Source organism: Bubalus kerabau, chromosome 12, assembly GCF_029407905.1.
Source record: "Bubalus kerabau isolate K-KA32 ecotype Philippines breed swamp buffalo chromosome 12, PCC_UOA_SB_1v2, whole genome shotgun sequence".
NCBI lineage: Eukaryota > Metazoa > Chordata > Mammalia > Artiodactyla > Bovidae > Bubalus > Bubalus kerabau.
Window position 1 is genome coordinate 80,419,034 of NC_073635.1, and position 24,092 is coordinate 80,443,125.

Genomic DNA, 24,092 nt, shown 5'->3' on the forward strand with positions numbered 1-24,092 from the left:
GTAAATGAATCTGCTTTCATTCTGTCCCACCAGCTTATTTATCTGTTCCTCTGCCAACACCACACTGCTCTTCGGGCTTTGCCCTGTTTTGTTTTTTCACTGTGGCTTTGTAGTAGATCTTCATATCTCACAGTGTGATTCTTGTCGTGTTGCCTTTCAAAAGCCCGTGAATCCACGTCTATTTCAACAATGCAGACTTTATGCCTTTTCTGCTGCCATTTGGCTTCAAGGCCTTTATAGGAAGAAGCACGAAATATGAAGTCAGGCAGGCTCTAAGAGTCAATTCCCTATTGAATGCTGTTCAGCTACTATTTCTTGAATACCTGCTGATTTAGGACTCTCAGTTTCAAGAGCCCCAATCCCAGCTCAAACTACATTAATTAAAAATGTAGACCCAGGGTTTCTCTCTCTGCAGATATTTCCCTTAGAATAATGTTTTTAATCAGACCCAAAACCTCTTCAACTTCTTTCTTGAGAGGACAAGGTTAGAATCTGGATTTCTAACACCACTTTTGAGGCTCTTACTGCTGAAGAAATAAGAAAGAAAATTTTTTCTGTAGTGCACTAGAACAGAGATGTTAAAACCGATTCTTGAAGCATGCTTTAAATTTATCTAAAACAATGATTATTTGAACAGTTTAAATACAAATGTGTGTTCAAATTAGTATTGATCTGTAATTATTATATTTTGCGCATATCACCCTTTTAACCTGTGCCTAACACCAGTACTTAATTTTTTTTCTAATGTAAAAATACTATCGCCTGTAAAGGTTTTCCAGAGCCAAATGATGGCAGTGAAAAATTCTTTGGAGGTTACATGAGAAAATTTATTGGAGGAGATTCCCTGGAGGTCCATTGGTTGGGATTCCATGCTTTCACTGCTAACAGCACAGGTTTGATCTCTGGTTGGGGAACTAAAATTCATTGGAAAAATAGGTTTGGATTATGCCAGAATCCCATGGACTGAGGAGCCTGGTGGGCTACAGTTCGTAGGGTCGCAAAGAGTCGGACACAACTGAAGCAACTGAGCACAAGCATAAGCCATTTCTAAAGTCAACTGTTACAGAATCCTCAATAGTATGTTTGGAATTGACTTCGTCTCAGAACTAACTGTTACATAATAAATACATTAACCAGGAAAAAAAAAAAAAATATATATATATATAGGGAGTTCCCTGGCCTCAGTTCAGTTCAGTTCAGTCACTCAGTCGTGTCCGACTCCTTGTGACCCCATGGACTGCAACACACCAGGCTTCTCCATCACCAACTCCCAGAGCTTACTCGAACTCATGTCCATCGCGTTGGTGATGCCATCCAACCATCTCATCTTCTGTCGTCCCCTACTCCTCCCTGGTCTAGTGGTTAGAATTTGGCACTTTCACTGCTGTGGCCCAGGTTCAATTCCTGGTCAGGAAACTGAGATCCTGTAAGCTGTGCAAGCAAAAGAAAAAAAGTAAATATATATATATATATATTTATACACATAAATGTATTATACACACACACATGCAAATACCAGCTCATGTAACTGGAAAGTCCAGTAGATGGCTCTGTTAGATCTAGGGGTTCAAGCAGTATCACTGGGGCTCTCTCTCTCCTTCTATCTGCACCTCTTATCTCGGCTACATTGCCTGCATTCTCAGGCAATTTCTTTCCCTGAAGCAGCCTCACTGAACTTAAACATTCACTCAGTTGTGCCCAACTGTTCAGGACACCATGGACTGGGGCCCATCATGCCCTCCTGTCCATGGGATTCTCCAAGCAAGAATACTGGAATGGGTTGCCACTCCCTTCTCCAGGGGATCTTCCCAGCCCAGGTCTCCTGCACTGCAGGCGGATTCTCTACCATCTGAGCCACCTTCAATATATTCGAGACTTGTAGTGTCTTTATTGTTCCTAATATTAGAAGAGACACTTTTCTCATCAAACATTCATATCCACCCCACCAAAGTGGACTCTCATTGTCTGATTGGATGAATCATGGGGGCAGAGAAGGTGGTCACATGCGTGACAGCCCCTTGGATTTCAAGGGAGGGGCGTCCCCAAAAGCAGAGAAGCTGAGCAGACCAGGATGCCCATCTCCTCTCAGCCTGCCCTGTCTCCACAACCCTGACAACTCTGAAGACTGAAGACTGCCGCGGGGGTGGACACTCAGGCTCAAAGAGTTTGTGTCACTTGGAAGAGCCCCACGATCAGCAAGAAATCAAGCCAGGACTAGCGAGCCGGTCTGTCTGTCCCTGTTCGTCTCTCCTCTACCCCACACGGCCTTGTGATTATACTGCTGTTGCTTCAAACCCACCGTGGCACCAAGTAAGCTCGTTGTTTTTCCCAAAATCACATCCCAAGTCCCCCATAGATACTGCCGTTTCCTGTCTGCAGGTGTGAGATTCTGCTGTCTCCTTCCTTGAGTCAGACTCTTCTTTCATCCTCACGGCCAGTCGTCAGTCTCTTCCCTCACCCTGTGCCTGCCACCTCCACGCTTGCTCTGGGCTCATCATCTGACATCCAGATGACCATCCTGTCTCTTTCCCATCCCAGTCCGTCCTGCATACAGCCACATGTTAAACTCCCTAAAGTATAGTTTCTTTTTTTAAAAAATGCTTTTAAAATGTTTAGTTGGATGCACCAGATCTTAGTTGAGGCATGCAGGTTCTTAGTTTCAGCATGTGGTACCTAGGTCCCTGACCAGGGAGCAAACCTGCATGTTCCCCTGCATTGGGAGCGTGGAGTCTTAACTCTGGGTCACCACGGAAGTCCCTAGGTTCTTAAAAAAATGTTTAATGATTTTTTTTTTTGGGGGGGGAGGGTGGTTAAAAGTGTGTCTCAGTTTGTATTACTGCAATGACAACCGTGATACAAATATAGTAATACATACGCAGCACAGCAGAGCCCTCGAAAACTCAGGGGCTTACCACATGGGTATTTATTACTGGCGAGTGTTTATCTGTCTGCTGAGGCTCAGCCAGTCTGGACCGAGCTGGGGGCTCTGCTTCCCGTTGGGGCAGCTTTATGTCTCCTGCAGGTCTGGGGGGGCAGCTCTGCTCCACAGGACCTTCCTCCCCCCACCGCCTGCTGTCCAGAGGGTAGGCTTTGCCAGAGGGTGCTCTTCTCATGGTGATGCAGAAACATGGGAGACTTCCCAAGGCCTAGAGTCGGAAACTGACACACCATCATTGACCAAGTTCAAAGTCAAGGGACCAGGAGAGATACTCGACCTCCGCTGAGCTATGGAAGGGTGTGGACACAGAGAAAAGGGGAGACCTGGAGTCATTAACCCAATCTACCGCAGAGTCCACTCTAGACGCTACCATCTGGATTTCAGAGTCTTCCATCGTCTGGTCTCCCTCCAATCATCCATCCAATACCCTTTGGGCTCTTCATCTGGGACATGATTCATGGACCTTGGGAATCTTATAGAAGCCAGACAAGATTGGGCAATTCCAGACAGCAAACTATATTCACACTGCAGGCCAAGCCTAGCCTGCCCCCTGCTTCTTTCCCACCACACACAGAAAAGAGGGGAATTTTATGGGTCCACTCGTTATTGGTAGGCTTTACAAAATAAACAAATGTTAACAATTTTTTCCTCTAGGAAATAAACTAAGCCAGAGATCTTCTTTATGATTTTTTTTGGGGGATAGTTCTTTGGGGAAAAACAAAATCTCAAGGAATTATTTTCTCAATAAACAGTGGCAACAGTTTATTTTTGTTGGCTTGACTTAAATCCTCCCCCACTTTCTTTTTTTGGATTGAGAGATTGACTACAGAAATGAGAAAGAGACCATTTTTTTATTCTTTTTTTTGTGTGTGTGGTTTCTCTGGTTGGAAAAGAAAAAGTCTGCATTCTTTCTGTATTCAGTGTACTTCAAAGATATAAAAATTTAGATATCAGGGTTATGGTTGTTCTAGATTTCAGTCTATTTATAACTTCCTCATATTTCACATTTGTTTGACCTCAGGATAAAGGAATGCTTTTGAAAAGTATAACGATTTGATCCTAGCAATGGATGTAGCAAAAATACTGGGGTCAATAAGTTAAATTAAAAGGCTTAAAATAAAAAAAGAAGAAGAAAAACTAGACTTTGCAAACTTTAAGCTTAGGATTACATGACAATTGAGAATCTCCTACCTGTGTTCCTACAAAAAGTTTATGCTGCGAAAAATATTTTTCAAAGTTAACCAAAGTAAAGAAAAAAATTTGAATTAGTAGAAACTAATTTCCTAATATTCTGAACTCATTTTCATGGCTTACATAGGACCCTTCACTAGATTTGTTTTCAGTATTTTTATATATGTATTTTATTTCTTTTCACTTCCACAGAAGAAAATATATGAATATTTCCATGTGTGTTGGAGTGTTACAATATAACCTTAAGTATATGTTTGACTTCCCTGGTGGCTCAGACGGTAAAGCATCTGTCTACAATGCGGGAGACCAGGGTTTGATCCCTGGGTCGGGAAGATCCCCTGGAGAAGGAAATGGCAATCCACTCCAGTACTATTGCCTGGAAAATCCCATGGACAGAGGAGCCTGGTAGGCTACAGACCCTAACCCTAACCCTAACTCATTTTCACAGCTTACATAGGACCCTTCACTAGATTTGTTTTCGGTATTTTTATATATGCATTTTATTTCTTTTCACTTCCACAGAAGAAAATATATGAATATTTCCATGTGTGTTGGAGTGTTACAATATAACCTTAAGTATATGTTTTAGTAATTTATTGAGAGCAAAGAAAACAAGTTTTAAAGCACTATGTATATGTGATGTGTTTGTTAAGAGTGTTGCTGTTCAGTTGCTCAGTCGTGTCCGACCCTTGGCAACCCCATGGATATGTGTGTGTGTGTGTGTGCGCGCGAGAGAGAATCATCTATCCATCTGTGGAGAGAGAGAGAGAGAAATACACACACACAATAGAAAAATGCTTAAGAATCTATCTATAAGGAAACCATCAGAATGGTTTGAATGTTAACTTTCTCCCCATGCCCCTGTTGATTTATTTCCATATGTTTCAATCAATCTATAATGAACATATATTGAATACTAAATGGGATTTTAAAAGAGAGAGATGGGCTTCCCTGGTGGCTCAGTGGTAAAGAATCCGCCTGCCAATGCAGGAGACATGGGTTTGATCCCTGGTCTGGGACCATCCCACGTGCCAGGGAGCAGCTAAGCCCGTGTGCCACAAGCGTTGAGCCTGCGCCCTGGAGCCTGGGAGCTGGAACCACTGAAGTCTGCACGCCCCAGAGCCCTGCTCCACAAGAGAAGTCCCTGCAATGAGAAGCCTGTGCACTGCAGCGAAGAGCAGCCCCGGCTCATCACAGCTAGAGAAAAGCCCATGCAGCAGTGAAGACCCAGCACAGCCAAATATAGGTAAATAAAATTATTTTTAAGAGAGAGAGAGAGACATGTAACTATTGGGCCTTTTCAACCTCTGGAATCCTAAAACTCTTCTAAATTGGAGAAAACTAATGACAAAACCTTCAGAAGAAGCCTTGGTTTTGAACGCTGGAAATCATCTGGCTAGCTGTATTGCTTCATTAGGCAGAAAATTAGAATGAGGAATATTATACATGGAAGAGGATGAATTTGGGTACCAGTGATTGTTTCTTCACCAGACAGGTCCTCATTGATCCCTAGACTAGTGTACAAAATACAAAAGAGTAAGTGTCCCCTTCCCCCACCCTCAACAAAAGAAATACGGGAGCCCAGAGTTCCCTCCAAGTCTAGGCTTCTGCATCGGTTTCCGGTACAACTTAGAAAAAAATAGAAGACCAGAGTCACACAGATCAGTATTAAGGGATATTAATATTAATATCCCTTAGATATTAATTAATATCCAAGGGAGATATTAACTTATGCTTGGAGATTTTCCTTATGCAGCAATACTTGAAAAAATAGCCATGTTCAATGAGACGTTATGAATAAGATTAAATACTCATAATATGCATAGGTTAGAATTTGGCAGGGCATTTTACTTCTCAGAAATCAAGAGGAAGGACAGAGCTAATGTAAATTATTCATTATTTGGGTTTCTAAATGTCGTTCGCTAACATTTAGATGTCAGAGAACATTTCACTGGAGAAATGATAGTAGTTTATGAACAAGGCAATCTCACAACTGGTTTTGAGAATCTACAGTGCGTGAGCTACTATACCTATTGCAAGGAATACAGAGACAAATGAGGATATGGTCTTTGCATTCAGAGGGCTCAGCTTATCAGACATATAAGTTCAAGATGTGCTTTGTCCTTTTGTTTTAAATAATTCTTAGAGCAACAAATAAAAACGAAGAACCATGACCAGTGAATGTTAGCCACAAGAACAGGCTCTTTTGTTAGATGGACCATTTTTGTTCTGGATGAAGGCTGTTTATGTCATCATGAGCTGGGGAGCAAAGGTTTAGGAAAGGGGGATTAAGAAATCATTCAGAGAAATTACATCACATAAAGTCCCAAATGCCCAGTTTATCAGGATGAATCTAAGTTTGGTTCCTGTTGCTAAAAGAAAAAAAAAAAGAGACTCACATGTTACTTACAAGCAAACCTTAGGGCATACCATTTATTATCAGCAATAAACAGATTTGATTCTTTTGTAAACGAGATTGTCAGGGCCCAGGGGATTTGTCAGAGCCTGGATAATCCTCAAATCGTCTGCCTGCCCTACCAGGGATGTGAGGAAATTGTCAGTAATAAGGCTGGTTAGCAGTCTTCTTGTCTGGTGCATTAAAGATTATTCCACAAAAGCCAGAGGGTCTTAACCAACCAGCTTTCATCATAGGGTTCAATGGTACACATTTTATCAAGTCTCCTGTCCACAGAGGCTGGGAAGACTCTCTCAACTGTGCAAGTCGCTGGGCCCTGAGTCTGGGAATCAGAGGCTGGGACTTCGGGAGTTTTCAGTTTGGTATAAAAGTTTCAGTTTTCAGTTTCCAGTATGGTATACGAAACAGACCCAGAGCTCTGTGGCCACGGAGACGCCAGCATGCATATGGTACTGCACTGCCCACATGCAACTATGGTACAGGGGTCTCTGTGTCAGGCTGAGTTAGGGACCTGGGTCGGTTGGGTAAGACTGTGGTTTCTCTTCTTTTAGACTTATTGTTCATATGATTTAAATTTAACATTTTGAATAAATAATACATGTAAATGGTTCAAAAGTTTAAAAATTGTCGAAGGGATACAGTGGAAACCTTCCCTATCCTCATCTCCCTGTGCCTTGTCCCTGCTTCCTCCAACAGGTAACCTCTATCATTTAGAAGCATTATTTTTCCTTTCGGGCTTCCCTGGTGGCTCAGATGGTAAAGAATCTGTCTGCAATGCAGGAGACCCAGGTTCCATCCCTGGGTTGGGAAGATCTCCTAGAGGAGGGCATGGCAACCCACTCCAGTATTCTTGCCTGGAGAATCCCATGGACAGAGGAGCCTGGTAGGCTGCGGTCCATGGGGTTGCAGAGAGTCAAACACAACTGAGCAACTAACACACACACACACATTTTTCCTTTCAGAGTTTTTTTTCTTAATCATGCAGTCAAAATTTTAATAACAAAAAATACTATTTTTTTTTTAACATGGTCAAGGATACTTGGATAACTCCAGATTTTGAAAAAACGGCCTAGCCCAACAGTAAAACAATGCATCTCTGTACAGAACATTCCATAGATCAACAGAAAATACGTTTAAGCACAAAAATAAGAAATATTTAAAGGGAATCTCTAAGCAGCATTTTATTTCTGCAAAACAGACGTATAGTATTGATTAAATGTCTACAAGTGCTTTTCATTTACAAAAATACAGCTCAAGCTCTACACCAGGAGAAGCCCTCACAATGAGAAGCCTGCACGCTGCAGAGTTGCCCCAACCTGCTGCAACAAGAGAAAGGCCTCACATAGCAACGAAGACACAGCAGAGCCAAAAACAAAACAAATTTAAAAATTAATAAAATGTGAACCATATTTTTATTTTAGTCTTCTTTTTACACAAAAGATAGAATATAACACAATTGTGCTGTGGCATGTCTTTTTCTCCCTTGCAATGTATTCCATTATATGTAATGAAACTGCTTCTGTATTAGTACATTCATATGTTAGTAAAAAGAATAAGGACATACACTATTAAGGAAATTCTTTTTATGGTTGCATACTTTTCTGTTGTTTCATGTACGTACTTTAAAAAGTTGGCCCCATGATAATGAACATTTAGATTTTTCCCTAATATTCTGCAATAACAAATCATGATACAGTGAATAATCATGCACATTAGTTCTTTCACGAGTTATTACTATTTACCTTTCATAGGGCTACCTAGTAGTGGCCAAGACAGGGGCCTCTCTCCTTGGCTCCATAAGCTAATAAACAAAATTTCTAATAGATTTTTAAAAATTGAAGTATAGTTGGGTTATAATGTTGTGTTAGTTTCAGGTCTACAGCAAAGTGATTCAGTTATACACACATACACACACATATTCTTTTTCAGATAATCTTCCCTTATTGGTTATTACAAAATATTGAGTATAGTTCCCTGCTATATGGTAGGTCCCTTTTGGTTTTCTGTATATATGTAATAATGTGTATATGTTAATTTCAAACTCCTAATTTATCCCCCCACCATTCCCCTTTTGTGAAAGTGAAAGTCGCTCAGTCCCCTCGGACTGTTTGCGACCCCAAGGACTATACAGTCCATGGATTCTCCAGACCAGAACACTGGAGTGGGTAACCTTTCCCTACTCCAGGGGATCTTCCCGATCCAGGAATTGAACCAGAGTCTCCTGCATTGCAGGCGGATTCTCTACCAACGGAGCTATCAGGGAAGCCCTTTGGTAACCACAAGTCCTTTTTGGTAACCATAGGTTTGTTTTCTACATCTGTGGGTCTATTTCTGTTTTGTAAGCAAGTTCATTTCTATCATTTTTTTAGATTTCACATATAAGCAATATATGATTTTGGTTTTTCTCTGTCTGACTTACTTCACTTAGTTTGATAATCTCTAGGTCCATCCCCATTGTGGCAAATGGTATTATTTCATTCTTTTCATGACTGAGTAATAGTCCATTATACACATGCAGCACACTTTTATCCATTCCTCTGCTGAGGGACATTTAGGTTGCTTCCACGTCTTGGCTCTTGTATACACTGCTGCAGCGAACACCGTGGTGCATATATTTTTTTGAATTAGTTTTCGGCTGAAGTTGAAGCTCCAGTACTTTGGTTACCTGATGTGAAGAGCCGACTCATTGGAAAAGATCCTGATGCTGGGAGAGATTGAAGGCAGGAGGAGAAGGGGATGACAGAGTATGAGATGGTTGGATGGCATCACCAACTCAATGCACATGAATTTGAGCAAACTCCGGGAAACAGGGAAGCCTGGCATACTGCAGTCCATGGGGTCACAAAAAGTCGAACATGACTGAGTGACCGAACAACAACAACCAGCTATTCCACTCCAGGAGTGGGATTGCTGGATGTAGTAAATTCTTACAGGTAACAAACGACCTCTTTTATTTCCTAAACGTGTGATTTGTGAAGAGTCGGGCAAGGAGTCATTTCAAAGCCTGGCTATAACTTCTGCGCCTCCTCCATTCTCACACTTATCCTTACGTGACTCCTTCATTTCCTCCCATCACGCAAAACTAACAACCTGGCCAGGTGGCTCAGTGGTAAAGAATCCACTTGCTAATGCAGGAGATGCAAGAGACGCAGGTTTGGTCCCTGGGCCGGGAGGATGTCCTGGAGGGAGGGGATGGCAACCCACTCCACTATTCTTGCCTGGAAAATTTCACGGACAGAGGAGCCTGGTGGACTGCAGTCCATGGGCTCCAAAGAGTCGGTCATGACTGCGCACGCACCACGCTTGCCCTCCCCCTTGAATCTCATCACTCTCAGCTGAATTTGAACTGCTATCATTTGTCTTCTCTCAGAGCAGGACAAAGTGGTGCTGAAGGATTTCTTACCTCTCCTTAGCAAGTCAACTTCCCAGCTATCCGCTCAACGTTGATTTAGCATCTACTGGGTCTCAGCATCATTTTAGGCATGGAACACACAATGGCAAACAAAGTGAACTCAGATTCCCCCCCCCAGGGGCTTACACTCCAATGGAAGGCAGCAAATGAATGACAGTAATGACAGGCGATAAGCAAGTAAGTGTATAATGTGACTTCAGGCAGTGGTAAGTGCCCTGGGTCTCAATTTAAACAGTTCAGGGGTGGAGAGTCCTTTTCAAATGACACACAGAGAAAAGATCCCAAAATTCTGGCTTGAAAAATTACTGAAGCTGCTCTCTTTAGAAACTTTCAGTCAAGGAGGTTCTGGCCAGAGCGAGAGTTTGATGATTCTGTCTGACACTGACAAAGATGTTTGTGGTCATCTGAACCAACTGTGCCACTTTAGACTTGAAATTGGCTGGTTTGTACAAAGCAGTGTGCTTGGGCAGGGTTTATTTTTACTGGATGTATTCACTTCTTCCTCCTGCTGTACTAAATGGCCACAACCTTGGTGCCTTAAAACAACACAGCTTTATTATCTTACAGTTCTGGAGGTAACAAGTCCAAAATAGCTCTCATGGGGATAAAACTGAGGCGTCAGCAAAGCTGTGTTCTTCCTGGCAGCTGGAGGGGAGAAGCCGTTTCCTTGCCTCCTCCAGTTCTGGAAGATGCCTGCATTCTTCGCCTTGGGCCCCTCATCACTCTGACCTTGAGTCCAAGTCATATCTTGTTCTGACCCTGACCCTCTTGCTTCTCTGTCCCAAGGACCATGTGATTACATTGGGCATAGCCACATAATCCAGAATAATCACCCCATCTCAAGATCCTTAATTCCATCACATTTGCAAAGTAACATATTCAAAGGTTCTGGAAATTAGCATGCAGACATTGTGGGGGCTATTATGCAGCCCACAGCACAGGCAATTAAGAAGAAAAAGAAACTAGGGACTTCCCGGTCTGATGGTTAAGACTTCGTGCTTCCAATGCAGGAGGCAAGAGTTTGATCTCTGGTCAAGGAACTAAGAACTTGTGTGCCGTGAGGTGAGTCCAAAATATAAAAATTTTTTCAAAATTAAAAAAGAAGAAACAGCATATAAAGATAATTATATACTATGATAATTATATATTATTATGTATAATATATATTAAGAATTATATATTAAGATAATCCTTAATATAAAAAGTGAATTAAAGTGACAGGGGTTCCCTTATCTGCACATCCTCTCCAGCATTCATTGTGAGGTGGATGAATCCAGAGCCTGTTATACAGAGTGAAGCGAGTCGGAAAGAGAAAGACATGTATATTGAGGCATGAGTATGGAATCTAGAGAGATGGTACTGATGAAGCTATTTGCAGGGCATTAATGGGGAAGCAGGCAGAGAGTGGAGACTTGTGGATACAGTGGGGGAAGGAGAGGGTGGGACGAATGGAGGGAATAGTATGGAAACATATACATCACCATGTGTGAAATAGATAGCCAGTGGGAATTTGCTGTGTGTCAAGGGGAGTTCAACCCAGTGCTCTGTGAACCCTGGAGGGGTGGAATCCGGTGAGGGGCAGGGGGCGGTTCAGGAAGGAGGAGATATGTGTGTGTACCTGTGGCTGATTCATGTTGATGTATGGCAGAAGCCAACACAATATTGTAAAGCAATTATCCTCCAACTGAAAAAAAAAAAAGCAACAGGGAAAATTAAGCAAAGGATAAAAATCCTGGCAGAGGATGCCTCAAGATTGAAATTTCCAGTTTGACAAATTAATTCTAAACATCTGTCAGGTGCCAGGCTGTGTTCTGGGGGCTTGGGATACATCAGTGAACAAAACAGGCAAAAATCTCTGTTCTCACAGGGTTTACATTCAACATAAGCATCGCAAATAATATCTAGTTATTTAGAAGTGCTTTGGCAAAAGTCTGTTAGCCTTTGCCCTGCTTCATTTTGTACTCCAAGGCCAAACTTGCCTGTTAATGCACGTATCTCTTGACTTCCTACTTTTGCATTCCAGTCCCCGAGGATGAGGGCTTCTCTGATAGTTCAGTCGGTGAAGAATCCGCCTGTAATGCGGGAGACCTGGGTTTGATCCCTGGGTTCGGAAGATCCCCTGGAGAAGGGAAGAGACCACTCCAGTGTACTGGCCTGGAGAATTCCATGGACGAAGAGTCGGACACGACTGAGCGACTTTCACTTTCACTTTTTCCCCTAAGATGAGAGACTGAACAACAACAAACGGCTTTGGAAAAAAGGAAGTGGATCAGGGGAAGGGCCCCGGAGAGTCCCAGAGGCAGTGTGTGGGAGGTTGGAGAGGTGGGGGTGGGGGTGGGGGGGTCGGGAAACCATCTGCCCGAGACACTAGGGGGCGCTGCAGCAAGTTTCAGAGGCTGAAATTGGAAAAGAATCTTCGTTATACAATCAGTATTTGGGAGCCAGAAGGAATTTTAGAGGTCAGCGAAGTCTAACTTCCCCCACCTTATAAAGAGAAAGCTGAGGCTCAGAAAGTCCACAATGTGGTCTCTAGTTATTTTGCATTTGGCCTAAATTTGACAGACAGTCTCCTCTCTCCCCAAGAAAGCCAGACACAGTCATCACGTTATCAAAGGCAGCGCCTGCCAGGAGGTAAGGCTGGGAGGGTTTTGTATTAGAGCAGCAGGAGGCCTGGATGGTTTCAGAGTGTAGTTCTATCCATGCCACTGTTGAAAAATTATTCCACAGAACTTCTAATATGCTTCTTTCTAAGTGCAGCATTCTGAAGTCTTGAATCAGTGACACTGGCCCTCCAGCCTTTGAGACGCAACTTTGGTGAAAATAACCTACATGGGCCAGACACCCAAAGGAAGGGGAAAATGGATTATGATAAAGAGCCTTTGGTGTTTGTAACAAAGGAATAATGCAGCTTCATTTTCCTAATCCGTACTGCTGTAAGTGGTTATTTAAGTTATTTAAGCTTGAAATGATTACTGTAAACCATGGGTTAATTATTATTGTTATTCAATATCTCCTGGGGTGTGACTGTTTTCCAAAAGTGTAGCTGAGCCAATACAAAAATTCAGTACCTCGAAGATTAACAGGGAGAGTTATTCGAGTTTCATGACAATTATGAAGACCAAGTGGTGGGACTTCCCCGGCAGTCCAGTGGTTAAGACTCTGCCCTTCCAATGCAGGGAACGAGGGTTTGATCACTTGTCAGGGGAGCTAGGATCCTGCATTCTCTGCTGTCAGACCAAAAACAAAAAGACCAAGTGGTGACAATGTACCCTGTTTCCATTCAGGAGACCCTTATGTTGGAGGGCAGCCTTGCTTGAGACTTGGGCGTTCCTGTGGTTTACAGTCTGGAGCAGTCCTCTGCTTGCTCTGGTCTTCCTCTAACGTCTCAGGCTCACTCCCCACATCCAGTTTTATCCCTTCTCTGCAGAGCCTCCTGGTTTCCCTGCCCCTCTCACACAGAAGGAATCACAGCATCCTTTCTATTTCTGTATTCCCCTTCCCACATGCACCAGCAGACTCAGAGCTCACCTGTTTTTCCCACTTACCTGGCTGCCCCTTTCTTGCTGCTTTTTAAAATGTTTTGTTTTTCTAAAGAATTAAAAACAGAACTACCATATGATCCAACTATTCCACTCCTGGGCATTTATCCAAAGAAAATGAAACACTAATCAGAAAAGATATATGCACACCGATGTTCATAGCAGCGTTATTCACAATAGCCAAGACGTGGACCCAACCTCAGTGTCCATTAACAGATGACTGGATAAAGAAGATGTAGTGTACACATACAATGGAATATTACTCAGCTACAAAAAAGGAATTTAAAAACTGCTATTTGCAACAACATAGATGGACTGGAGGGTATTATGCTTTGTGAAGTAAGTTGGATAGAGAAAGACAAGTAAATACAGGATGTTTTCACTTATATATGGAATCTAAAAAATAAAACATGAATGAGTATAAGAAAACAGACTCATGGATATGACTAACTTTAAATGGCAGGTAATATATAAAAATATTGAATTACTATGTTATACATCTGAAACTATATAACATTGTAAATCAATTATACTTTAAAAATAGGTAAATGAAATCTTTTTTCTTATTTGGAAAAATATGAACATAAAATTCACCATTTTAACCATATTACATGCACAGCTCACTGGCATTAAGTACAGTCACACTGTTGTGCACCCATCACCATCCACCCCTAGATTTCTGTTCATCTTTTGGAAAGAGTTCATCTTTCTGAACTCTGTACCCATCAGACACTAGCTCCCTGTTTCCCTTCCCTCCAGCCCCTGGCAACCCCCCTTCTCTTTCTGTTTCTATGAATTTGACTACTCTGGGAAACTTCATATAAGTGAAATCGGGTATAGTACCTGTCCTTTTGTGACAGGCTTATTTCATTTAGCATAATGTCCTCAAGGTCCATCCATGCTGTAGCTCGTGCCTGAATTTTGAGATCAGGAATCATGTCAATAAATGTTTGTCTGAAGGTAAGTCATGAGATTTGTTCAGTTTAGTTCGGTTCAGTTGCTCAGTGGTGTCCTACTCTTTGCAACCCCATGGACTGCAGCACACCAGGCCTCCCTGTCCGTCACCAACTCCTGGAGCTTACTCAAACTCATGTCCATTGAGTCGGTGATGCCATCCAACCATCTCATCCTCTGTCGTCCCCTTCTCCTCCCGCCTTCAATCTTTCCCAGCATCAGGGTCTTTTCAAATGAGTTAGCTCTTCACATCAGGTGGCCAGAGTATTGGAGCTTCAGCTTCAACATCAGTCCTTCCAATGAACACTCAGGAATCGGTAGATAATCTCAAAAGAGAGGAAGTAAACACTGACTGCCCCATGTCAACAGGGTGAGCCCGCAGGACCTGGGGCTTCACCTCCACCTTCCAGAGCTCATGCGAATGTCTTTTGTGAACAACCCCAACCTGGTTTCCCGCAGGCAAGGAAATTCTGGGAGAAGTGGTCCCAGCCAAGCTGAGCCAACACTGTGAAAGCCATCACGATGCTATTAGAGTGTATTCCACACAGGAGAGAGCTTCCATATTGGCCAGTTAGAGATAAGGACCAAACCCTCTCTGGACAATTTTACATCTCTGATGACTGGAAGAATTTTCCACCGATGGTCTCTGGCTCCGTGCCCTCCAAATTCTGCTTCTCTTCTACTACGCATGCACTGCTGGGGCCAGGTGCCCAAGAGGCACGTTCTTATTGGGATGTGACCTCTGACCTTTGCATCTTTATGCACACGCGTCAGTACAGCGGGCAGCAGAATTCCTGAACGTCATTCTTAAACCAGAACTGCTTATAATTAGACGTGGAAGTGACTGCAAATCACACACACGTATTCTATGAAATCTAAGCCAAATATATCCCAGCTCAGCTTTTCCTTAGCTGGGCTCCCAAAATACACGCAGCAATTCCTACGCCATCCAACATTTAGGAAATCTAAGAGAGGAACAGTTGGAGTAGATGAAGAAAGTGTCTTAACCAATGGTAGTTAAAATATCTTACTTTGGTACAGTTTGCAAAAACAAATGCCCTTGTGCCCTGGTGGGCACTTGGAGGGGACCAGTGCAAGTCAGCAGCCCTGAGGTTAACTGCCTTTGGGTAAATTTGCATCTGGCTGTTTCTATGCAAGGCAGTATTTGAACTGATTTTTATTTTAATTTTTTGTTAAAAATATTTTTAAACATATGTAAATTGAGGAATATATAATAAATCCCACTCCTACCCATGTACCCATTTCTGAGCTTCAACAGTGATCATCATTGATTGGTTATTCTGGTACCCACCCTCGTCACCCGTAAGCCCAGTGTGCTCTGGAGTTGTGATGTTTCTGTTAGCCTTCCTTCTTATCTCACCAGATTGCTTAACTCAGCAAGGTCTCACAGAATTATTCAACCTGCTAAATTTCATATTTTTAGTGCCCTTGGAGCAAACACAATTTTCTTTTTCTTTCAGTTTTGGAGGCTTGAGTAAAGACAGATGTGACTAGCTCCTGGAAAAGAACTAGATCCCTTTCTCTATTATATCTGGAAAAATAGTTTCCTCCAGGAATCTGTATACTAGGTAGATGAAGTTAATAAAGTCTACCAACATTAGGAAACAATCCTTAAAACCCACAAGTTAGTAATCTCACAAGAGGTTCAATAAAACCACAGTAGTCCTGGTTAGAATGGGCATAGCTATAATTTCTTCAAGCAGAATTTGAAAGAAATTGGAATCAGTTAGCAAAAGAGTCATTGGAGGTTGTATTTTACCTAAAAAATTCATATGGTCCGGGGCATTTTTAGTAAGGGTAACAACTCACATGGCAGTTCTCAGAATTATAATAAGGCTAGAGGAACATTTTCATCTTATATTTATTAAACACCCACAGGTGGCAAGTCACTGGGCCTCGTGCTGGGGGCACACAGCAATGACAAGATGCACTGGGTCCCTGCTCTCAAAGAGGTCACATCTATTTCTATAGACAGTGTTTCTAGAGCAGAGCACTAGCAGCCTTTCCGTGAGTGGGAAAGTCCAAACATCCCCTAGCCCTACTTTCTAAATGACAACCACACACTCCCAAACCCATCCAACTATGGCCATACTCCCTCCCACCCCGAGAACCACGGGTGGAAAGACAACAGTAAGAAAGTAAATTCACAAGCTGGTAAAGAAACACTGTGATGCGGGCTGTGATGGAGACGATCAGGTGGCTGTGCCAGTGAAACAGACCAGGAGGATGCTCTAGTGCAGGCTGTCGGCTCAGGCTCTTTGAGCAGGTGGCAGGTAGGGTAAATGTCCAAGAGGATGTGACAGTCTGGCCATAAGAGTTCTGGGGATAAGAAACAGCATGTGAAAAAAAAAAAAGAAAGAAACAGCATGTGCCCTGAAGTGGGAGAGAGCTTATCATGCCGAAAACCCAAAAAACTTCCCTAGTGGTCCTGTGGTTAAGACTGCAAGCTTCCAAAGCAGGGGGTACAGGTTCCATCCCTGGTCAGGGAACTATGTCCCTACATGCCGTGGGGCTTGACCCCCCCCCCAAAAAAAAACCAAATCTCTCCTCCCCAAAAAACCCACAGAAAGAAGATAGGTGGGGCTGAGACGAGGTTGAAGAGACAGGCAGGGGCCAAATTAGAGTACGGGCTTCAGAGTCATGGTGAAGAACCGGGGTTTTATTCTGCGGCTGCTGCTGCTGCTGCTAAGTCACGTCAGTTGTGTCCGACTCTGTGCGACCCCATAGACGGCAGCCCACCAGGTTCCCCCATCCCTGGGATTCTCCAGGCAATAACACTGGAGTGGGTTGCCATTTCCTATTCCAATGCATGAAAGTGAAAGATGAAAGTGAAGACGTTGTATCCGACTCTTAGCGACCCCATGGACTGCAGCCTACCAGGCCCCTCCGTCCATGGGACTTTCCAAACAAGAGTACTGGAGTGGGGTGCCATTGCCTTCTCCGATGGGGTTTTATTCTAAATGCTGTCAAAAGTTGATAAGTAACAGAAGTAAAACCAACGAATGCTCGAGGTAGTAATTGGTAAAAGTTTATTGTGGACAGATGGAAAAGACATCTTGCAAACTGGAAGCACTCAAACCAAAGCATGGAATGAGACTCAGGGATATATGGTTACAAAGCAGCTCCTTTAGTGAGAAAGTAGTGACTGTTTATTCTTCACAGTGATTAGTTATGATATTTATGGTATTAGACTTTTCTTCAATGATAAGGAATTGAGCAGAGGTTACCTCATATCAACCTTGGGAAGTAGTTCAAGTTTTGCTTGTGATTTCCAGAGGCATAAGCAAGAAATAACCTAGGTCAAGTTGTCTTGCAAAATAAGTCAAATTAGGCTTTAATTGTATGATGAAGCTGGGTTGTCTACTCAGAATTTTCAAGGTGGGTCTTCATTTGTTTTTTTAACACTTCTCATCAGATGTCACTAAGGAGTGTTAAGAAAGGAATTGGTGTGATGATAATAATAAGTAGTTAACATTACTGAGCATGTGCTCTGAGCCAGAAGAGGTTTTAAGCTCTTTATATACGTTAATGCAAGATATCCTTATAATACCTTTTAATTACCCTATGAGGTGAATACTATTTGTATTTCCTTTTTACAGGAGGAAACTGAAGCAGGGAGAGGTTAAGTAATTTGCCCAAAGTCACACAGCTGGTAAGCTGTTTAATACCTTCGTATTCTCCTGACTGTGAAGCTAGAGTTGTATTTGCTATCTGGCAGGAAGGAGTCGGAGTGAAGGGTGGTGTGTGCCGCCTGATGTCTTCAACAAGCATTTCCCTTGCCCAGAAAACTGCCAGCAGTAGCTATTCTGACCCTATTACAGGCATAAATGCCCCATAAAGGATTAACTGTTAATCAAGGCACACACAAGGTGAGGCTCACAAACTTTGTTAGGTAATATTTAAACAAAACCAACAAAGAAATCCCTTGAAAATCTGGCTATGTTGGGCTGGGAATATGCAAGCTCTCTCAAAAGCTGCCCTAAAAACCCAGAAGCGTGGGCAGGGTTGGATTCAGTCACCCAAAGACCCACTCAAGAAAGAACCCCTCACCCTCCTTTAGACTTTGCCTCGCGTTTCAGCCTGAAATCTGTATGTATCCAACCTGAAGTGAAGTGAAAGTCGCTCAGTCGTGTCAGACTCTTTGCAACCCCATGGACTATATAGTTCATGGAATTCTCCAGGCCAGAATACTGGAGTTGGTGGCCTTTCCCTCCTCCAGGGGATCTTTCCAACCCAGGGATGGAACCCAGGTCTCCCACATTGCAGGCGGATTCTTTACCAGCTGAGCCACAAGGGAAGACCAAGGAAAGACTCTTGAGAGTCCCTTGGACTGCAAGGAGATCCAACCAGTCCCTCCTGAAGGATATCAGTCCTGAATATTCATTGGAAGGACTGATGCTGAAGCTGAAGCTCCAATACTTTGGCCACCTGATGCGAAGAACTGACTCATTTGAAAAGACCCTGATGCTGGGAAAGATTGAAGGCAGGAGAAGGAATGACAGAGGACAGGATGGTCGGATGGCATCACCGACTCAATGGACATGAGTTTGAGTAAGCTCCAGGAGTTGGTGATGGACAGGGAGGCCTGGCGTGCTGCAGTCCATGGGGTCGCAAAGAATCGGACACGACTGAGCGATTAGACTGAACTGAACTCAGCCTGGAAGCTCTGACAGCCCGAGGGGGCAGGAGCTCAGAGCGCGGGGACGTGGCTTGCGGGGAGTGGGCGGGGCGTGGAGAGGGGCGGGACGAAGTGGAGACGGACAGGGCGGGGGCGGGGCGCGCGCGTCGGGAAGATGGCGCAGCGTCTGCTGAGGAGGGCGGCGCGAGGAGCGGCGGCGGCGGCGGCGGCGGCGGCGGCGCTGCCTAGGCTGTGAGTGCAGGTCCCCAGTCCCCCGCCGCTCGGCCGCGCTCGCTGTGGGTCGGCATCCGGCTCAGCGCTGCGCAGGCGCGGCCTCCTCGGCCCCTGGCGGGAAGCCCCGCGGGCCGCGAGCGCCGTGAACCTCCCGAGCGCGCGTGCTCGACCTTTGCCAAGGTCGGCAACGCCCCGCGGGGTCGCCCCCACCCCCCGCAATGTCCGTGACTCAGTGCGGGAGCGCCGTTGCCTGAGTCCGGAAAATGGGTACAAACGTTCGCCCTCTCAAACCCAGAAAACAAAACTCGCGGCCCCACACAGGGAAGCCAGGAACGTAGGGCCGGGAGGCCGCTCGCCTCCACCTGGTTGTTCACGCAGCGGTTCCCAAACTGTTTGGTCTCAGGACCCCTTTACTCGCTGAGAAATTATTGAGGACCCCGAAGAGTTTTTGCTTATATCTGTTGATTTTTTTTTTTAATTTAAAAGTTTAGTCATTTTAAAATCACAAATCCATTTAAATTGAACGCAGATTGCATCTTTAATGAAAAATATTAAAGAAAAGTGGCGTGGTATATTTTTAAAAATGTCTTCAGTTTAATTAAGGACAGTTGGAGTCACATATCACCTGTCTTGGAGAAAGTTTACCTAGAAATTTCCAGGCTCATGCACAAACCAGTTGGAAAAGGGAAGACCTCGAAGACCCTTTCACAGGGTCTCAGGGTGCCACCTCCTCACCCCGGGTGTCCTCAGATGACGCTTTGAGAACCGCTGGTTGAGATTTGCTTGTTTGCCAACCACATGCACATATATGTTCCCTCATTCTGTTCCCTGATCACCGTGGAAAGAAGCTGGGTGACTCATTTGTAAAGATGAGGAAACCAAGGCTCGCAGAGGCTGACTGACACTCAAAGCAGAGAATGGCAGAGTTGGGTTCAGAAACCAAATCAGAGGCTCCTGCTCTGGAACTTGGTTACATCTGCTTGCTCCGTGCTTCCTGCCTCACTGGTGTTCCATGCCAGGAGCCACCTGGCTTGTGCATCCCACCTTCCCATTTCCTAGATCCTGGCCTGGTAATGTCCCTGGGTTCTGGAACTAAGTGGGTTCTGGGGTCAACAGTGAAGCCAGAGGAGCCCCTGAAAGGGTGTACTCAGACCCTTTCAGAAAGTCCTTTTCTGGCCTATGAAGGGGCCAGCTTCTGTGGCCTCTTCAACAATGGGTCCAGTGACCACACAAGGTCACTGACTTCTAAGGCTCCTGGGGCTAAGCTCATAATGCACTTCATTCCTCTTAGCACCCTGGCCTATTCTCAGCAGACACCCCACCAAGGCCATGGCAGCGGGCTTTCATGCGGAGCCCTTCCCAGCTTAAATTCTGTGGGTCCTGGCGCCTTCAGAACACATGGGGATGGGAAAAGTAAATGTGCCCAAGGTCAGCTTAAAAAAGTCTGCCTGCAGGTGTCTTAGTTTCTATCCCAGTTGTCTAGGACTTCCGCTTCAAGCCAGTGGACTGGCTTCTGGTGGCTTTTCTCGTCTGTTTTTAGAGCATCAGCAGCGTTGCCGATAAGCAGTTATTGAACCCTCTTCCCGACCCTCCAGCATTTCCCTCTGTTGCGGTGGTGTCCCTGGTGCTTCCCTGCCCTTCTTTTCTCCAGCCCAGCAGCTCTCTGCTGCTACCGACCAATTTACAGAAATACCCTTCCCTCACTGGGGGCACATAACTGCCCACTGCTAGGAATGTCTTTTAAATCCTCTCAGCTGGCAGAGCAAAGAAACTTGTGTAAATAGTAATCCATGCATATATACACATCTAGAAATATTTCTCATGTAACCATCTGTATCTATATTAAGCTAAAGGTGAGTTCATACTGTATTCTAATCCATTACCACATGGATCATTCTAGCTTCCTCACTTGGCTTGTTTGTAAATTTTCACCCCAACAGTGAGACACCTGGCTTCCACCATACACTATCCAGTCACTCAGTTATTCAATTTCAGTGTGCATGTAGCAGTATCGGACTTGGTAGACCATACTTCTCGGGAAAAGACTTTAAAGTCCAGTGCTTAGGTACAGTTCCTTTCCCTTTAGTCATAGAGATTCCACTCATTTCCACAATTACTTGGGTTAGCACCTTTTCTTCCCAGCCCCTTCAGTGAGGTGATCTCATACATTTGTAATACAGTAAGATTCTCTTTTCCCTTTTCTTGTCTAGTTGCACTAGCTAATGGTTTTACTAAGACATTAAATGGGAGTGATGAGACTCTTGTTTGCCTTGGTCCCAATCTTAGGGAAAGCATCCAGTTTTCCACTGTTAAGTCTGATGTTAATTGTAGGTGTTCTATAGATGGTTTTTATTCCCCATTTACTGAGGTGCTTTTTTTTTTCTTCTTCTGTAGCCTGTTGATGTGGCAGATTATATTAAGTGATTTCTGAATATTGGGCTAGCCTTGAATACCTGGAATAAATCTCACTTGGTCATGGCCTATAGTTCTTTTTATGTATACATTGTTGGATTTGATTTGTGAATATTTTTTGAGGGTTTTACATCTATATTCATGAGTGACGTTAGTCTGTAGTTTTCCTTTCTTGTAATGTATTTATTTGGTATTGGTTTCTATATGTTTCATCTCTTTTTTGTTCTTATATTCTTTTACTATTGCTTTCTTCTTTTGCATTAAGTGAATATTGTCTTACATGATATTTTTTATTTCTTTAATGATTTTTTTCACTATTTTTTTAGTGGTTGCCCTCAGGCTTACTATATGCCTCTTTAAAAAATTGTGGTAAAATACGTATAACAAGCTTTGCTGTCTTAACTATTTTGGGTGTACAGTTTAGTGGCATTATCATATTCACAGTGCTTTGCAGACATCATCATTATCCCCCCAGTTTTTTCATCACTCCAAACAGAAACTCTGTACCTATTAACAGTAACTCTTTATTCCCTAGCACCTGGTATTCTCTAATCTACTTTCTGTCTCTCTAAATTTGCCTCTTTTAGGTATTTCATATAAGTGGAATCACACAATATTTGTCGTTTTGTTTCTGGCTTATTTCACTTAGCATAATTCAAGAGTCTTCCATGGTGTGTAGCATGTATTAGAACTCCATTCCTTCCTATGGCTGGATAGTATTTAATTGTTTGTATATTACTGTATATATCTTAACTTATCAGAATCTACTTTTGATTTATACTGACTTAACTCCAGAAAATAGAGAAATATTATATCTATATAGTTCCTTTTTCTTCTTTTTTTATGATATGATTGTTTTTACGTATTGTATGTATATAGAAAGCTGTCTCATCAGTTGTTATATTCTTCAATTCTGGAAAATCTTTGCTTTCAGGTCACCAGATGACACGCAGTTCCAGTCAGACTTTGCACTTTCTTCATGGGTGTCACATGAATCCAGGAGTCTGTTCCTTGGAGTTTGGTGGCACAGTGGTTGGTTAGCAGTATTTGATAGGGGCCTTTCCAGTGAGATTGAAGAGAGTTCTGGAGGTGCTTTTCCGAAAGATGAAATCTCCAGGTTGCAATCAGTGTGTGATGCTTAAGGTCTTCATTTCCTGAGGGCACACTGTGAAAAGATTGCTCTACCAAAACATGGTTACTTTTAACAGTACCCGTTAGGCCTTTGCAATATTGGAGTATCTCTGCTTTTATCAGCTGTGAGTCAAAAGAAGCAGGAGTCTGTTCCAAAGGTTGCAAGTTTATGAGTTTCAAAGGGGTGGATCTGAGATTTAGAAATATCAATGGAATGCTTTTGGCCAAAGTAGTTAAGAGAGTCTCTACAGATTTTGCCAGTTGAGTCTTAATGATGTTAGTGTGTTTAACTAAACAAGATGATTGAGGGTGGCAAGTACAATGAAAGTGTTATAAAACCAAACAGACAGCACATACTTGTTGAAGTGCCTGGCCAGTAAAAATGGATTCCTCAATTACTATGAAGTTTGAGAGGAATGCTGCAGGGGAAGCCTTTGGTCCAGTGGGAAACATACAGGCCATGAGTGAAACACATTTGTATCCACTAGATGGAGTAAATGTATAAAATTCATTTGCCAGACCTCAGATGGTTCATTAAACAGGTTGAGATATCTGGGAGCAGTAAGAATGGCTTCCCTGGATTGTGCTTTGGACTGTGTAACATGTGAGGCAGGCACCTTTTGTGGCCTTGTTAATTTCCCCACCAGTATTGATGCATGAGGGCTATCATCTGTCTGTTGTTGTGTAGTTGCTCAGTCGTGTTCAACTCTTTGCCACCCCATGGACTGCAGCCTGCCAGGCTCCGCTGTCCATGGAATTCTCCAGGCAACAATACTGGAGTGGGTTGCCGTTCCCTTCTCCATTATTTGTCAGTAGACCAGTGGTTTAATGCAGGATTGGGGTGAGGAGTGGGAATTTTAGCGTCTCTGGTAGGACTGGGTGGTTGTTTTGTCCAAAACAGAGCTTTCTCTTTTTATCAAACCAACAGTTATGTAATTTCCGGATTTGTTTTTCTGAGGCCAGTTGTTGGGCTTCTCTAGCCAGTTTTTCTAAATGATCATTTGTGGAAATATCCCTTTGGATCATAATAGAAGTTTGGCTGCTGTTGGTCCCTTTAAGGGCAGCATTCCTTGCATTATTATCAGCAAGGTGATACACTCTAGCTTCCAGAAAATCAAGCTTAGAATGTTCCAGAACCTTGATAATAGCTAAAGCAGCTGGTAAGAGTATTGTATGCAACAATTCTTGAATACAGAACTGTGCAGCCCATCCCCATGGGCCAGTTT

The 24,092-nt window shown here is 43.4% G+C and overlaps 1 protein-coding gene across 5 annotated transcripts in view; it reads left to right on the forward strand.

The window, feature by feature from the left end:
- The first annotated feature begins 19,228 nt into the window (after window positions 1-19,228).
- The window catches only part of CLYBL (citramalyl-CoA lyase), a 230,525-nt gene continuing 225,661 nt past the window's right edge, over window positions 19,229-24,092 (forward strand). For all 5 annotated transcript variants that reach the window (XM_055542939.1, XM_055542938.1, XM_055542941.1 and 2 more), the window contains exon 1: window positions 19,229-19,341. In XM_055542939.1, coding sequence (XP_055398914.1) covers window positions 19,265-19,341 — 77 coding nt within the window. In that variant the 5' untranslated portion in view covers window positions 19,229-19,264. The remainder of the gene's footprint in view (window positions 19,342-24,092) is intronic.